Below are 17,305 nucleotides of genomic sequence, written 5' to 3' on the forward strand. Positions count from 1 at the left end.
AGCGCTAGCGGGGAACTGGGCGAGAGCTAGCGGGGAACTGGGCGAGAGCTAGCGGGGAACTGGGCGAGAGGGGAACTGGGCGAGGGCGAGAGGGGAACTGGGCGAGAGGGGAACTGGGCGAGCGCTAGCGGGGAACTGGGCGAGCGCTAGCGGGGACACCCACCGAAGTTAGTAGCGGCTTGTAACCCGACTTTTATGGTAACCGCTAACAGTTCGTAACGCTCTCGTCCAGGAATATTCAATTAATATTCAACGAGCTCCGGTTGGAGAGACTTTGCTCATAGAAAGGAATTACATCTTTCTCGCTAAATGATTTGAGCTGATGACTAACAGAACCACGTCCTCTCAAATGTAGTTATTTATATTTTTTTCAGAATCGGTGACAACGGCTTCACTTTTCATAGTTCGTAAAGATAAATAAGGTCGCTATACATTATGTTGTACGTGAGAAGGGAAGTAGTGTACTTGCTCTTGTGAATTCCCCATGTGAGAAGTGTGTTAGCTTAGTCTACTACATCGCAGAGGACAGTCACTAGTCGTCAGATAAGGCTTTAGATTGGGATCCAACTGGGTACATTTTGATGTTCTTTTTAAAGGATATAATGTAGCAAGGTAGTATAAGTTATAAGAGTGTCAACAAGAAGTCTTGCCACACACTAATGACTGAAGTCTTTCTGCCGTCGTCGGCTTTTTCAAACGTCACAGACTTTTGTGAGAAAACTTTGGTTAAAGAAAAATTCAGGTTCCAAACTAAAGAAAATAATCTACTCAGTAATGGTTGTGATGAGCATTTCATGCAGCGTGGAGAAAATACATACACACACACACACACACACACACACACACACACACACACTGGTACCTGCATCTTTACTGCTCTGTATCACATTTGTAACATGACCACCACACGTTTGCCTGACAGGACTTTAACATCCGTTTCAGGTCAAAAGGCAAATCACAATGTGGGTTTTCCTGAAAATGATATTTCACACCTTGCTGTTAATTAGTGTGTGTGTGTGAGAGAGTAAGTGTGTGTGTGAGGTATTTCTGTACAGTGTGTCTCATCAGAGCATTCTGTGTACATTTCCTTCCACCCAGCGTGTCCAATCCAGCCCAAAGACAGGCTAATTGTTTTCTGGTTCCTGCAGTGCATCATCATCTCTTCCACTGCGGCCGCATGCCGAGTCTTTTCCAACGACTAAAGGAAAAGCCTCGCTGAAGCACAGCTCAGTAATTGCACAACACATTCCAAGTAGAAAATGAATCCTCGGCTTTGAATAAACAAACCAAAACAGCCAGAGGTGGCGTTATTAATGCTCTGCTGCAGCCCTGTATTAAAGTTAGTCTCGTAGCTTTGAGCGTTGAGTTAGAAGAAGTCACCTCTCGGCTCAGTGAGACGGGTGCAGATCACTGCTGGGACTCTGAATTACTTCCTGTGTTCTGCTCAGACCCAAACCACCTCAGACCGTCTCCCTTCCTGTGGATCCGTGTGTAGTCGGCTCTGTTTTGGGCAACTTTTCCCAAAACGAGGCGTGTTCATTTCTGCTGACTCGCAACTTTTACATGCGAGATGTGAGAGTTGAAAAGGTCGGCAGCAAGTGCATCACCTAGTAGATGGTTTCCCTCCTCGTCATTTCCTTAATTTACTTTGACACATGATTAACAACAGAATAAGAGGTACATATGGTTGGTTTTGGTTCTGGATTTCTACCTATTTAACCAGGCGTCACGGTGCAGCCGGTGTTGAACTGAGCAAACTCATGTGACACATGATCATTTTAATGTTTGGCATAACTTAGCAGACAGTGAACATCGTCAGTCTGATGACATCACCGTTTACACTGCGGCACAACTTGACCAACCATTCCCATGTTTGATATTTTGTGCCAAAGCATCGTGTGTATTCATTTCAAAATGGTGACGCTTTTCTTCTGCAGTGCAGCTTTAATTAGCCGCCACTCTCTGTCCTTCCTCAGTGGAACCGTCCTGTCCCAATGTCACCTCAAAGTGGTCCATTACTTCAGATGAGCATTTTTTACTGTTCTATTTTTACACCTCACACCTTTCAATAGTGTGTTGCATAACTAGTGGCGACACTCGGCCTCCTGTCACTACATGATGAGATCAGTCACGTGTTAAGAAGCCTTATTCCGTTTCATGTCCTCCCTGTGGTGGATCTCAGCCGGGGCCCCGGGGCCCGAGTTGAAGGAGTTAATGAGAGGGACCACCACAAAGTCCTGAGGGTTGCAGTCTGATGACGGCGCTTTGACTCGCTGATAGATTTCAAAGGAGGTGAAGTCACATGACTCAGCTTTATGCCTCACGGGTTAGAAGGGACACAAGAACAGACTCTCAAGAACACACACACACACACACACACACACACACACACACACACACACACACGTACATTCTCACGCACAGAGACTCACTCAGACACATACACTCACTCGCACACACACATTCTCTCTCACGTGCTCTTTCGCTCTCTCGCGCACACACACACACACACACACACACACAGCCACTATACACAAGTTTGTTTTTCCTCCTTTCTATTGTTCCATCTAAAAGTAAACTTCAAAATGAGCTTCATAGAAACCTGTAGTCTGTCATTTGTCTTTCTTTTTCTCAACAGATTATTACTTCCCCACATAATTTCCCACTTTAACTGGATCCAGCATGAATCTGAATAAGTCATCCATTCACCCTCATGGGATGGACAGCACCGGGCATCACACACAGTTCTATTTATGGATCTAACTTCCCATGTGTGTTGGTCTTTGCACATAAACAGCAGCCACCTCTTTACCACTGTTTCACTGAGGTACTCACCTAGCGTTAGCATTACTGCAGCCACCTCTTGACCACTGCTTCATTGAGGTACTCACCTAGCGTTAGCATTACTGCAGCCACCACTTTACCACTGTTTCACTGAGGTACTCACCTAGCGTTAGCATTACTGCAGCCACCTCTTGACCACTGAGGTACTGCTCACCTAGCGTTAGCATTACAGCAGCCACCTCTTTACCACTGAGGTACTGCTCACCTAGCGTTAGCATTACAGCAGCCACCTCTTTACCACTGTTTCACTGAGATCTGCTCACCTAGCGTTAGCATTACTGCAGCCACCTCTTTACCACTGAGGTACTGCTCACCTAGCGTTAGCATTACTGCAGCCACCTCTTTACCACTGAGATACTGCTCACCTAGCGTTAGCATTACAGCAGCCACCTCTTTACCACTGTTTCACTGAGATACTGCTCACCTAGCGTTAGCATTACAGCAGCCACCTCTTTACCACCGTTTCACTGAGATACTGCTCACCTAGCGTTAGCATTACAGCAGCCACCTCTTTACACCGTTTCCTGCTCATGTCTGCGTCGAGCTTGAGGAGAAACCAGGCGGTGAACCAAGAACATTGATACTGGAATTCAGCAGCACTTGCTTTTTATACGTCCTGCATGTTTTCCTTGTTGGTCACAACTCTTCTGTTGCTACTTCTCATCTGATACGAGTGGATTGTATTTTGTCTATTAATCTATAATAATAATAGTTTCTTCCAAAGCAGGACGGAGGACTGAGCAATTAGGTCATTTTATCGTCTGTCACATTGTCGTTGTAATGCATTTTATATGTGCTATAAATGAGATTTGTAATCTCACCTCCTCTCCAGCCCAGCAGGCGAGGGAGAGAGAGGGAGTAGCGGTGGTCGAGCGAGCTAGAGAGTGAATCGGAGAGGGAGTTAGTGAGAAGAAAAGCCATGAATCAGAAGAACGAAGCGTTCTTTTCTGATTGTTCACAGCAGTACGTGCCGGTCTGTTAGGTCTGGGCGTAAAGCAGAGGTTATGACCGGAAAGGGTCACATCCCACGGGTCATAACGCTCTGCTGACGCCAGAAGAGTCCTGAACACGGCAGCATGTGAAGAGAGAACCTGCGGAGGCACACGAGGCATCACGAGTGAAAGTGTTTGAAGACTCAAACCACGTTGAATCTTCTTGACTTGTGATTTATCTCTGATCTCAAACCTGAGGTTGACGCCCGTGTCCCCGTTGTTGCCCCTGGAAGGTCCTCCAGATCCTGGTGAGAGCGGTGGTGGAGCAGCTGACGGACCGGCAGGGCGTGCCGGCAGAAGCTCTGCGGTCCAACCTGAAGGAGCTGCTGGGCCGGATCAGCGCCCGCCACAGCAGCGACTGGGAGGTCTGGACGCAGTACGCTCTGCTGTACGGAGACGGCCACAGCGGCGACGCAGAGGACGACCAGAAGGTCCGTTAGAAAAGACCGTTAATGCGTTTTTTACATGCTGCTTGTGATGGAGTCAGCCAAGCAATAATACACAAGCGGGACTCGACTGTTTGACCTCTGTGACCTGATAAGACGCTGGTGTTGTGGTTCTTCAGGCGCTACAGTTCCTGTGTAAGGCCCACCGCTGCCAGGTCCAGGCTGGTGGATGGGAGAAGGAGCCTGGTCTCTTCCAGGAGGTCATCAAACGAGCCGCCAACATGGGCGAAGGTGAGCGCCGTCCAGGTGGAGAAACAGAAACGGCTGTTTGATTTCAGGAGTCTGACAGGGAGAGGAAACCAGATCCTAAAGGTCCTCTAAACAGGAAGTCCTGCTTCCTGCTTCCTGCCTCGTATTGCTGACAGACGTCTGTACTGACGCAGATTTGACGAGCTGACATTTAAAGCAGTAATGTCTGTTCTTACCACAGGGACTCTCTGAATACTGGACTATGCTTTAGGCAAACGGCATGCTGGGTACAACTCCATGTCCTCCCATGTTAGCGAGAGCTGTAGCATTGCTAGGGGGCGCTACTGTGTCATGAGGGCGCTGCTCATGAGCGGCGACGAGATGAGCGCTTCTCCCGTAATGTTTTCATGCACTGAACCTCCAGCCAGCTGGAGCCGCTCTGACTCCTCCTCTCTGCTCCTCAGTGGCCATCAGCTGCAGTAAGAATAAAAGTAATCCAGCAGAAGCTCTTCAGATGCTCTCCAGCACCCGCCTCAGCCTCAGGAGTCTGACCACCAAAGCTAAGGTACACACACACACACACACACACACACACACACACACACACACACACACACACACACACACTTCTCATGGCTGATGGTCCAGCGCATGGCAACGAGACGTCTCTGCCTTTTATTGCTGTTTTCTTGCGTCATGAAGGAAATGTCGACCACAAACTGTAAAATGTTGAGGACAGATGGGACTTCATCAGTCTACACTAACAGAGAATAGCAGAACGTATGATGCCAGCTATGGAGCCATGACAGCAGGCAGCTCTTAGTTTTTAGGAAATCAAAGAAGCGTCAGAATCAGTCAATGATGGCTCCATTGCTTTGACGCATTACTCGTATCATTACATTCAAAAGGGAACTATATGTATCGCTGAGTGCCATGACAACTTGTGTAATAAATCTCCTCTGACGAAGCTGAGGGTAGCAGATATCAGTACATTGATCCTGTCTCTCTGGCTATAATAATAATATAGATAATAGAGTTTCTCTGCTTGACCGGAGGAGTTGCAGCTCTCTCACTGCCAGACGTCCTCGATAAGGTGGTTAAATATTGATGTGCTTTAAAGAATAACTGAGGGATTATCAACATCAGCCTCTTCAGTCCACTCAGAATGAGTGAATGGCAACAGCATCAAACCAATCACTGTTAATCAGTCCAATATTAGCCATGATGACACATGCGTGACATCATCACTTCATCTTCTGCGTTCCTTTGTTCCAGCAAATGCACACCGACGTGGCGACGGGTCGGCTGCCCGGCGAGCTGCAGGACGGGGTGGCCGCTCTGGAGCAGCTCGTCGCGGCGCTGCAGGAGCTGAGCGGGACGCTGCGGGAGCAGCCGCAGTGATGTCATCGGTGATGTCATCAGACACGCAGCCGTGTGTCCCAATGGGTTTTACATGCGACGACTGGGAACAGTAGATTCAATTATGGAAAGCCAACGGTCTCGTTTTGTAATTGAGATGTTTTTATACCTGTATATGCATAAAGACTGTAAGGCATCAAATAGTAAAACATTTAAAATTGTGAATGTGTGCGTTTGTGTTTTTCTGCTGGAAATGTTTCAGTTCCATTTTCTTCCAGGAGAAAAAGTGCTGCCTTTGCTCAATCTGAGGCGTATCGGCTCCCTCTGAGTTATGTTTTACAAGTTGTGTTGTCATGAATGCTATTTATTGTGTGCACTATTATGAAGTCGCTTACCAGCAGCTGAAAATGTAGTTTTCGCTCCCTGCCGTGGTTTAATACTCAGCTTGCTGCAGAGACGTAGACGTGTAGCCGAGGTGACTCCGTACAATGACTTAGTGGGAAGTGAGGAAGTGGACAGTGAAACAGATGTTAATGATTCTTTAAAGCGTCTTAAAACCATAGTAGTCAGGTGAACATATGCTTATTGAAACGGAAGCATAATCATCTTCTCTAAAGTGGCTTCCAAAAGCAGCTCATCTAAAGCAGTGAGTCAAATAAAGGGGATATCTTCCAGAGTTAGCGTGTGTGTGTGTGTGTGTGTGTGTGTGTGTGTGTGTGTGTGTGTGTGTGTGTGTGTGTACTTGAGAAGTTATCAGCATGATGACATCATTTGTCAGCACATTCTTTACAGCATATGACGAATCTTTGACTGTTTTCTGATCTGCTTTATGAGTCCAGGTAAATAGGTAATAATAATAATAGGTAATGGTTAAAAGATCGGAACACTGACTCATGGAAACAGTAGCATATTCTCAAGTCATACATGTATATTTAAACAGACCAATATCACACACTTTCTTCAAGGGGTTTTACAATATGTATAAACACATGACAACAACCTGTCTTTTGACTTGAATGGTTAAAAGGAAAAGGAAAACCCTCAGGAAGCTGCGCTGAGGAGGATCCCTCTCCTGAGACGGACAGATGTTTGTCAGTGAAGACGATCCAAAAGACAAAGAAATGGAATGTGAACGCATGAAGAAAAGGATCCAGATGAAGGGGTGTATGTCACATGCTTTGTTTAAGAAGCCGCTTCTGCTTCTGTAACTTTCGTCAGGGGTCTGTTGACCTTCTGGAGCTCTGGCTCGATGCACATGAACCCTGAACTGCAACACAATGCTGAACAACGGGATGAAAACACGGCTTTGGCATCGAACCCACAACCTCCTGTCGACGAGGTCGCCTGTTTGGCCGCTCCATCTAGGAGTTTATACTCTGCACCAACTTCACTTTGTGTACGCGGCTATTAAAGACCAGAGAGCCCTACAGTCAGAGGGTCAGAGGGCAGCTCATCCTGCTGCCGGATCCCACAGTCTTCCTCACCAGCAGGAAGTGACCTTGACGTTCAGGGTTTTTATCTCTTGTATTGTTTTTTTACTTCAATGGAGCTGGTGTTTTATTTTGCCTGGGCCGTTTTATCACAGAGCCTCTGCTGTGAAGGGAAAGCAGACTGATAAGAATGGAAAGGACTTGTTTCAGATAGGATGCATAATGCGTTAACGGAAGCCGCTGCTGCTGGATGACATGGTTATGGAGAGGGACTGGGATGCTGCAGCAATGTGTAGTGTTGTAACCCTGCACAGGTGCTGCATGCTGGAGAGGCAGCAGTACTTAAGGGCTGGTGAGTGTTCTCATTGGTCAGATATCTGCAGAGCGGCTTCATGAAGTAACTCTCAGGTTGGGGACGTTTAATCCACATGTCCAGAACCCAGAATAATAACCATTTCAGGCCCTGTATCATTCATTCATCAGCACACTAGATCACCGGGTCAGAAGCGGTGACTGAATGCTGTTTCTAGATGAACCCTACAGGAGTGGTTGGCTGTCTTCAAGAGGAGAGCGCTGATGGAAGCTCGTCTTCCCCAGACTCAGAACACAGTTCTGTTCCTCATGGACGTCACATGCAGTAACTCAGGAGAGACGCCATTTTAGTTCTAACAGATTCTCATGTCAGGCTTGTTTGACGATTAAAACTAGATCAGAATCATTTTCCATATAGATTAGTTCTACATCTTGTAAATAAACTCTATTTGTATGTCTCTTCTAGTCTTCTGACCGCTCAAATCTCTTACTACATGACATCATTCACCCCTTCACACACTGATGGGAGGAGCTACCTGTCCATCGGTACGATCTAACATTCATACCCAATCCCTCACAGCAGGGACATCGAGATGGACGAGCGGAGCCGGGGATCGAACCACCGATCCTTTGGTTGAAGAACGAGCCGCTCTGCCTCTGAGTCAGACTGTGGGACACTTGTTGATGAAGCCTTCACATCAGGCCTATTAACAGAGTGAAGAAACCCCTTTGAGGACTTTGTTAATGTTTTTACACGATTTCAATTCCTTCTAACTTTGATGCCAGACATGTCAAAAGTACTTAATAAGATGTATTGATACTCCTAAATGAACCCCTACATGTACAATCATTGCTAAATATCATTGTTTCCTCTTTTCCTAGTAATAGTGAAATGGTATTGAGGTGGAATGAGCCAGATTATTTATTACCGTAAAAGTCGGGTTACAAGCCGCTCCTACTAGCTAGCTAGCAGCAGCGCTAGCTAGCTACAGCGGGGAGCTAACGGGGACACTGACAGAAGGTAGTAGCGGCTTGTAACCTGACCTTTACAGTAAATGTTATGATTTATTAATTTTTTGCCACTTTTGGGTACCGGAAGCAAATCTGAACACTATAATCAGTTCTGGAGTTAATATGGTGAACTTGTTAGAAAAGATTTGCTTATTTATTTACTCATCCAGCAGTTCTGGAACAATTCAAATGCATGTACAGTGTTTCTGGTCCCTGGTGGATGGAAGTCCAATCTTCTGTCTCTCTTCACTGTTTCTGGTCTCCAACGACTCCTGAGAAAAAGAACTCGCTCTGCTTGCTGTGGCTGAATATGACGCTGAATATGACTGAATATGACTGAATATGACGCTGAATGCAGTGGCATTGAACGAGCACCTCTTTCACACCATCACATTGTTTCAACATGGGCATTTATTATACTGATATCATAAAGTATTGATTATAGCCGCTTTAATCATGCAATACGTTTAATAGAAATCTGTCTGCCACAAATGATCCGATCTCATCTTGTTATACAACGCTGACGCTGCCCACCATCTGAGTTATGAGTTATGACACTAAATACTAGCTTAGCAAAGCTAAGGGTGGGTGCTGCTCAGCTCCGCTAGTCCATGTTGATGTGTCCAATTTTGTTAAAGTAAAAATAAGAACTTTTCCACAGTGCTGGGCTTTTTGAGACTATTTCGCCTGCTTTATAAAATACCCTTTCACAGGCACACATGAAGCTGGGTACAGAGAGGAAGGGGGAAATCCAATCGAGTTTCGCTGCCCCTTATATTTCAAATCGCACGGCAAACCCATGAACCATTTTCTGAATCAGTCACGTGGTCCGGCCGGCTCGCGAGGCTTCGAACGTCACCGCATACGTCATCACACTCAACACTGAAGTTAACAGGATAAGGAACTGCAATAATCCAGCCAAAAAGTTACAAATGCATGGACGAGGTTTTCGGCATCGTTTTGAGACTGGATGAGCCTGATTTTAGTTGGTGAAAACGAAACGTCCTTAGAATTTGTGTTAATGCCGTAGTTGTGGGAGGACATACTGCATCTTGATCAAAGATAACTTAGAGATTCTGTCCCGTGATGCTGGAGGCAGACCACTGCCATCTAGAGTGACTATCTTGATCAATAGATATAATTGGGTATCATCTGCATAACAATGAAAGTGTTTTCTGATAATGTTGCCGAAGGAAGCATAAATATAGTGAATAGAATTAGTTCCAGCAGTGAACTTGTCTGCCTCTCTACCCCGGGGGTCAATGAGCTGTCTTTGGAGGTTGTAAAGGATTCAAGGGTCATTTATTGTCATTATGCAACACAGGGATGCTCAATGAAAAGCAGTTGTCGGCCATTTCAACATAATAAAAACATGACAAACAGAAGACAAACAGTGGTGCATTCATGGAGGGCATTTGTTACATTTGCATCATAAGGAATAAAAACGCAGCAATAAAACAATTCTCTGGGCGGATAAAATGGCCGACATCTTCACTTTAAAAACTCAACATGAGGAAAACATTGTGCATTAACTTTGAGTGAGTTTTAGAACCAACATCATGACATAGAGGCACAACGTCCACCGTGAGAAGAAGACCTTAACGAAGTGGTTACCGGTATGTTAACAATGATCTTTCACCAGCCCTCACCAAATTGGTGTGGTGCCTTTAACCTAAGCTGCAAAAGATAACTATGTTTTGTACAACATTAATATAGGTTTTGAAAGGCTCTGGCAAATGATGGCGTCCTGCCAATAGGTGCCAATATCAGAACAAGCTTCTATGTGTTGTTCTTCTGTCAATTATAATTATAAATGACATGCATTGTTGTCTAATTTGGAGGACTAGAGGTCCACACCAACCCTCACCCTGTCACCACAGACCCAACCAGGAGTTGAACCTTGGGCTCTGCAGCCAGATATGCCTTCAGCTCTTTATGATGACTTCCAGGTCACATTGGTGACTGGTTATGGGACTCATTCACACAGACAATAATTGACTAAAGAACCAACAACACAATGGTTCCATCACATAAATACACCTTTATCTCCTCCCATAAGAGACCCTTCCTACACCTGTTTCAAACCTGTTTTCCTGGATGGAAGCCGCCTCTGTGCCGATGACTCAGGTCCCGGATGACTGAATGAATGAACTCTCTGCCCGGGTTTTAGAGCATTGCATCATCTGTGATCATCGTGGCTGAAGCCCTCCTCACAGCTCTGCCATGTCTTTCCCCACACGTTTGGCAAAGGCCTCCCAGCCTCCACCCTCTTTCCCAATCTGTGTCCTGGTTCTGCTCAGCATCACATGTCATGGGCCCAAACGCAGCAGCAGCTTCCACAGCCCAGATCTGTCTCTCAGGCACGCAACACAAAAACAACAAAAGCACGCGCTCCATCATATTCTGAGGTTGTTTGGTTAGACGTATGAAAGTTTCTCACGTATCCAAAATGAGGACACTTATTACTTCATTGATCCCATTAAATAGATGAAAGAAAGCAACACGGGTCGTGAAATAGAGCTCATGCTGAATCAATTCATTGTTTACCCACAAGCGGGGACTTGGTGGCTCGTGGGCGGGGCAACAGCAAGAAGGCCAGGATGCAGATATTTGTCAAAAGGTTTACATTTTGGTTATAGAGGAAGTATGAGGTGCTAAGCAACTGTTATTTATTAAAACTCACGGGGATCACATGTATTAACAATGTGTATGCACAACCCCCATGTGTGCACCATTTGATGTGCATTACATGTTTTATAAAAGGGTTACAAGGAAGATGCTCCTCACCATACTTCAGACAAAATTGTGCATATGGTCCCGGGAATTTGTCTTTAGATTAGATAAGATTATATTAGATATTCCTTTATTATTTCTGCTGTGGAGATATTTGCAAACAGGGTAAAGTGCACACAAGAGACAGTACAAATCAAAACAAGTAATATACATAATAAATGGAAAAAACAGTAAAAATCTACAATACTGAAGTATATATAGACAGACAGAATAAATACACCTATTATGAACAGTGTATTAATATTGCATTGCATAATATTGTATTTAAAGGTGCTATATAAATGATCGGGAGCATTTCTATTGCCTCTAATGGTTCTTAACGCGGCGATGGCTGTGTTGGTGGCTAACAGTGCTAACAGTCCTATCAGTGTTATCAGTTCTAACAGTGCTATCAGTGCTAACAGTGTTATCAGGGCTAACAGTGCTAACAGTGTTATCAGTGCTAACAGTGCTAACAGTGTAATCAGTGCTAACAGTGTAATCAGTGCTATCAGTGTTATCAGTGCTAACAGTATTATCAGTGCTATCAGTGCTAACAGTGCTATTAGTGCTAACAGTGTAATCAGTGCTAACAGTGCTATCAGTTCTAACAGTGTATATATGTGTATATATATATATATATATATCTATATATATATATATATATAGATATATATATATATATATATATATATGCAGAGATGTAATTAGGTTGTAAAACAGAAAGTGAACGTACATAAAGGCAAAATGACAACATGATGAGCTAGAGAGCTCAGCAGTTCATCTGATGGCCGTCACTGCGGCATCAGACGCTCTACTGTCTGCTGAGCAGCAGCAGGCCGACGCAGACATAAGAGCTCCAATGATGATGAGTTCATGTGTACTATATAAACATCATGTCTCAGGATTATAAAATGATGGTCAATTCATTTTCGTAATGTTTTTACAAGCAGAATCTAATTAATAACAATAGATTCCACATTGCAGCCTTTGTTTCAGTAGAATATGTGTTGTTGAACAAACTTGACTGCTTTCTTCATAGAGATTGTTTGAAGGCAATAAAGTATTCTCATTAATATTTGATATGAGTTTACAGTTAATCACAAGCCCACGCACGCTGTCTCCTGCCAATACAGACAACGCTTATCACTCTCACAGGTACACAGACATGGCCGTCATCGTCCTCCATTCATACATGAAGTTATTATGGGCAGCATGCAACATGCAACATGCAGCATGCAGCATGCAACATGCAGCGTGCAGCATGCAACATGCAGCGTGTTGCATGCAGCATGTTGCATGCTGCGTGTTGCATGCTGCTTGTTGCATGCAACATGCAACATGCAGCATGCAACATGCAGCATGCAGCCTAATGGGAGGAATGACACTGACACAGATTTTTGGAAGCATTTCTTAAACTAAGTAGACCGGCGCCCGGTGCTGATGGAAACAAGAGCATAATTTACTGAACGTGAACGGATTCAACGAACAAACTAAACGACTTGAACTGTTATCTTGGACTAGAATAGAAGCACACATTAATGATGTTATGGTAATGAGAACACAAGATAGTGTATAATGTGTTGATGTGAGGGGTGATAGGAGGCAGATAGCATCAGTAAACATGTGCTGCTTCCTTAGAGGAGAGGCCTGCTGAGGGACGCGTGAGCTAAACCTGTACTCATCTGACTTTACATTTTACTTTACGTTTAGCTGACGCTTTTATACAAAGAGACTCACAATGCATTGAGGACAAACTCAGAACAACAAGAATCAAGAAAGTACAATTTCATCAAGAAAACCAAACTACAAAGTGCTATAAGTAAGTCATAATAAATAATAATAACTTTATTTATATAGCACCTTAAAAACAAAGTAATCAAAGTGCTCTACAGAGAAGCAAAGCATAGTCATAACTTAAATATAGGTAAACAAAAAGGACTATAAAGGCAATGAATACAACAAAACCACATTAATAACCAAAAAGAAAACAAACAAACAAACAAACAAATAAAAATATACAAACAAAAGCAGGGGAACAAAAGAACTGCATAAAAGATCATAAAAGCACGACATCACTTAAAAGCAATTCTATAAAAATGGGTTTTAAGAAGTGATTGAAAAGAAGTTATTGATTCTTAAAGTGCTACTAAAGTGCTAAAATAATAATAATGTGCTTTTAGTTGACATCTCTTCTGGAAGTCCGGATCAACTTACAGACATGTGCCTGCAGAAGGAGTGTGTCGGGTGGGTCCTCGGCAGCCTGTGTGTGGGCGGGCTTTGGTTCGAGTCCCCTGACACCCTTGGGCCCCAGAACCCCGCTACGTCACGTCTGGAGGCTGGCTGCTGGCTGCTCACCTCCAACGGAGAAACTTTCCTGGAGTTCTCGAGCTGTTCCTGCGGACCAGGTCCAGTCTGCTCACAGGGAAGCCGCAGCAGTTCCTCCGTGGAGGAAGACAGAAAGCGGAGCGGCGTTCACGCTCACACCGAGGGACGTGTACATTACATTATTCATCTCTTTCTCACACGTTTCCAGGTGAAAACAGCGGTTTTCCCCTGAAGTAGCGTTAGCTTATTTAGTGTTTTAACACCCCGGGTTGGAGCAGCGTTGCCTTCAGGGACATGCTCAGGAATACGGTCGTCTCCTTTGCGTGTAAGAAGTGAAAGAAGTGTTCCACGGAGCCGAAAGTAACCTGGACCTTTTTTTTCTCAAAAGTTTTTTATTTTTGCTTTGACTTCACGTTCGGTGTGGATATGGCTGCGATAAGATGGGGCCTCTTGTTTTGCCTCGGCTTCGTCCTCTCCCCGGTGTCCGCGCAGCAGCAGCAGCAGGCCGGCTTCAGGAGGCTGTTCGTGCTGCAGCCCGGCCCGGAGCGCGCGGCCGGGGCGCGCGGCGCGGTGCGCGTCAGCTCCATCTCCACGCGGCACGGCGCGGCGGGCCGGCCGCACGCCTACAACGTGGAGCTCACCGCGGACTTCCCCGGCCAGGTCCGGACCCGCAGGATGGGGAACCAAGCGGCGGCAGCCCCGCAGCTCGGCCAGCAGCAGCCGGCCGCCCGGCACAGCGGGCCGGCGCGCGGCCAGCAGCAGCCGCTCATCAGGCCGTCTGGGTAAGAACAGTGTCAGGAGGGAGGAATGCGGGGAACTTAATGACTTCCTGTGATGTCATCACCAAACAAGCAGCACACTCTGGGGAAAGTGTTTTAAAAGTAACCCGCGCTTTAGTAGAAGATGTGTTTATATTGTAGGAGCTCAGTTATGGAACAACGCTAACATGAATATAATGGTCAAAAGGATTATTCATAAACCAATTTTCGAGGGTTACAAGTGAGAATGAAATGCATGTATTTATATTTTTCTTTATTTCTTTATATCGAATCCATTCTCTGATTTAATTGATAATAATGCAGGATAGGAATATATGAGCATTCTGCTTCTACCTTTTCAGTCTTTCTGTTATTATTTTATATTATATTCCACCGTGGCTTTACTCATTGTATTGTAATGACTGAATAAAACACACAAACAGACATTAGTCTGGCTGAAGGCACTATTACACTAATACAGCCTTCACACACATGCCCATGTGATCGGTGCTGCCTGCAGCGACTAATGGCAGTGACAGTAGGCTTTGTGTGTGTCGGCCCACTCACTGGCTGGTTAAACGTGTGACCTGCTCAATGCACTGTGTGTTGGACTGAATGCATGCTGGTGATACTGCCTCAGTGTACTGTAATGTCATTATCCATACTCAAAGTCAACCTTGTTTCAGTGAATCAGCGCTCATCTCAGGCCCAACGCAGAATGTGTTTGAAGCTGTGAACCAGCATGGTGATCTACATGTAGTGTGTTCATACCAGTAGGAATGGAAACGGCCACACGGCTGATCGGCATACAGAGCAACTGGTTATCTGTTGTAAAGGCCCTGCACGTCTCTAAAAGGCTTCTCCAGAACTCTGTTTAAGGTGGCGCTGCACTAAAACAGCTGCTAATGCTGCTAATGCTGCTAATGCTGCTCTCATCAGAGATACGCTTCAGACTCAAACTGTGTTCTTAGCAACAAAGCTGGTGATTGTATTTACACGGATATCCAGTCAGAAATTATCATCTGGTCTTGAAATGAGGCTGATTTTTCCTTGTACAGTTCTGTGATTTACAAAGCCCAATTAACCAATTTATTTTATTCATCTTTCAGTTTAAACAATCACCACCTGCAAAATAACCTGAGTGGGTTTGCAGAGCCTTTAAAATGAAGGAAAACCATCACCTACCTATTAAAAAATGACTGGTCCTCTCTCATCCTCAGAAAATACATTTCCCTAAAAAGGCCCTAAATCATCTTTAACGTTATGACAAGTGTTCACGTTGGGCTTGAGGCTGACTGTACAGGGGAGCTGTGACAGAAGTGTGCATTGCACATGCCAGTGAGCGGGGAAACATCAAATTCAATATTTCATATTCATAAGGTAAGAGCATTTTCGGGAAGTCATCAGTGTTGAAGAAACCATGGCCTCAAGATACAGTTTTTGAGGCCATCGTTTATAACTTTTTCCTCACATGGACTCCCCTCCAGCCCCTAACATATAAACAATTTCTCAAATCAGAATCAGAAGCAGCTTTGTTGAGGAAGTTTGTGCACACATGCAATGATTTTGACTGCACAGAAAAGGACTTAAGAGCTAAGAACAAAGAAGAAGAAGAAAGCTCAACAAATGAAATGAAGGGATAGACAGGACTATTGTGTGTATGTAAAAAGAATGGTATGTGCGTACATCTATCTATATCTCTCTCTATATATAGAGAGAGATATATAGATATATAGATTTATAAATATCTATATAACTAGATATCTATCCCGCTGTGCGCTTCTTGGATGTTTTGCAGTTGCAGGGTTCCTGCTGGCAGATTGTTTCTCACGCTTTGTGCCAAGTGATGGCGTGTGAGAAGAATCTATTCTGGTGTCGGGTTGTTTTGCTGTTCTGCAGCAGCACCAGAGGGGAGAAGCTGAAACAGGCTGCTCCAGAGGGGGGGGAGGGGTCTGCAGGTGTGTCCTGCACGTTTCATATCAATATCATAATAAATATGCTAAATCAATGCTGGGATCGGCAGAGCCAAGCAAAATGGAAAAGCTGTGTAGAAAATGGATGCATACAGATTTCCAAAGCCCTGTCAAGTCTACTTTGACTCGTGAGATACACAGAACATGATGTTTGCACTGAGGAGACTTGAGCTATCACTTTCAGCCATGCTGCTCTCTAGCTCAACGACATGTTGCGGCTCAAGGCAACTGGGATGGTGGAAACAGATTGAGATGCTCAATAAAGCCAACGACAAGATGTGTTTGATGGTTTGTGGTGCAGCACTGAAACGAGCTGCGTGGTGGTTAGAGATGCACTTCTTCATTACTTTGCATTCCCAATATGATAACTTCTGTTGGCAAAAAGTCGTAGGCCATAATCGTAGATGGCGACGGCCAAATCGCCTAAGTCGAGGCTTCATAACGGCCGTCCACGTCACAGAGACTAAGTCCAGAGACTAAGTCCACTAAAATCGACCAGGAAAATTGTAATGGTTGATGTTTTTAAGCAGCTACAAGTTAGATACACATAATCTGTACATCAATGTACACATGACTATCCTGAAAACACTGACAGGTTTCACTCATACAGGAGTGTTTGAAGGAAAGGTGGTGAGATAAACTCATCACACGCTTGAGTGTTCCAACTTATACAACCAGTCCATTAGGGGCCTGCTGGTGGACGAGGTCACAGTGTTTTAAAACATTTAAAACAGAATAAGAAGAGGAAACAACCAGTAGAAGCAGGCTGTGTGTGGCCCAGCAGCGTGACCTCAGAGGGAGCTCCGTCAGAGGGTTTCCATGTGCGATGTGTGAATCCAGTCACCCTCACGGCTCAATCGCTGCCAGGTTACGAGGCTTTGAGGCTGCAGC

The 17,305-nt window shown here is 44.9% G+C and overlaps 2 protein-coding genes across 2 annotated transcripts in view; both read left to right on the forward strand.

Moving 5' to 3' along the window:
* Positions 1–6,032, forward strand: part of ttc27 (tetratricopeptide repeat domain 27) — a gene marked incomplete at its 5' end in the record, with an annotated part of 47,516 nt that extends 41,484 nt beyond the window's left edge. Inside the window, 4 exons of the mRNA XM_079229822.1 lie at positions 4,070–4,267; positions 4,402–4,513; positions 4,936–5,036; positions 5,747–6,032. Of these exons, the coding sequence (XP_079085948.1) occupies positions 4,070–4,267; positions 4,402–4,513; positions 4,936–5,036; positions 5,747–5,872 (537 nt within the window). The 3' untranslated portion in view covers positions 5,873–6,032. The remainder of the gene's footprint in view (positions 1–4,069; positions 4,268–4,401; positions 4,514–4,935; positions 5,037–5,746) is intronic.
* A 7,544-nt stretch (positions 6,033–13,576) lies between these two features.
* ltbp1 (latent transforming growth factor beta binding protein 1) overlaps positions 13,577–17,305 on the forward strand; it is a gene marked incomplete at its 5' end in the record, with an annotated part of 104,751 nt that continues 101,022 nt past the window's right edge. The window contains 2 exons of the mRNA XM_079229823.1: positions 13,577–13,850; positions 14,072–14,465. Coding sequence (XP_079085949.1) covers positions 13,577–13,850; positions 14,072–14,465 — 668 coding nt within the window. The remainder of the gene's footprint in view (positions 13,851–14,071; positions 14,466–17,305) is intronic.

Source organism: Taurulus bubalis, assembly GCF_910589615.1.
Source record: "Taurulus bubalis genome assembly, chromosome: 14".
Lineage (NCBI taxonomy): Eukaryota > Metazoa > Chordata > Actinopteri > Perciformes > Cottidae > Taurulus > Taurulus bubalis.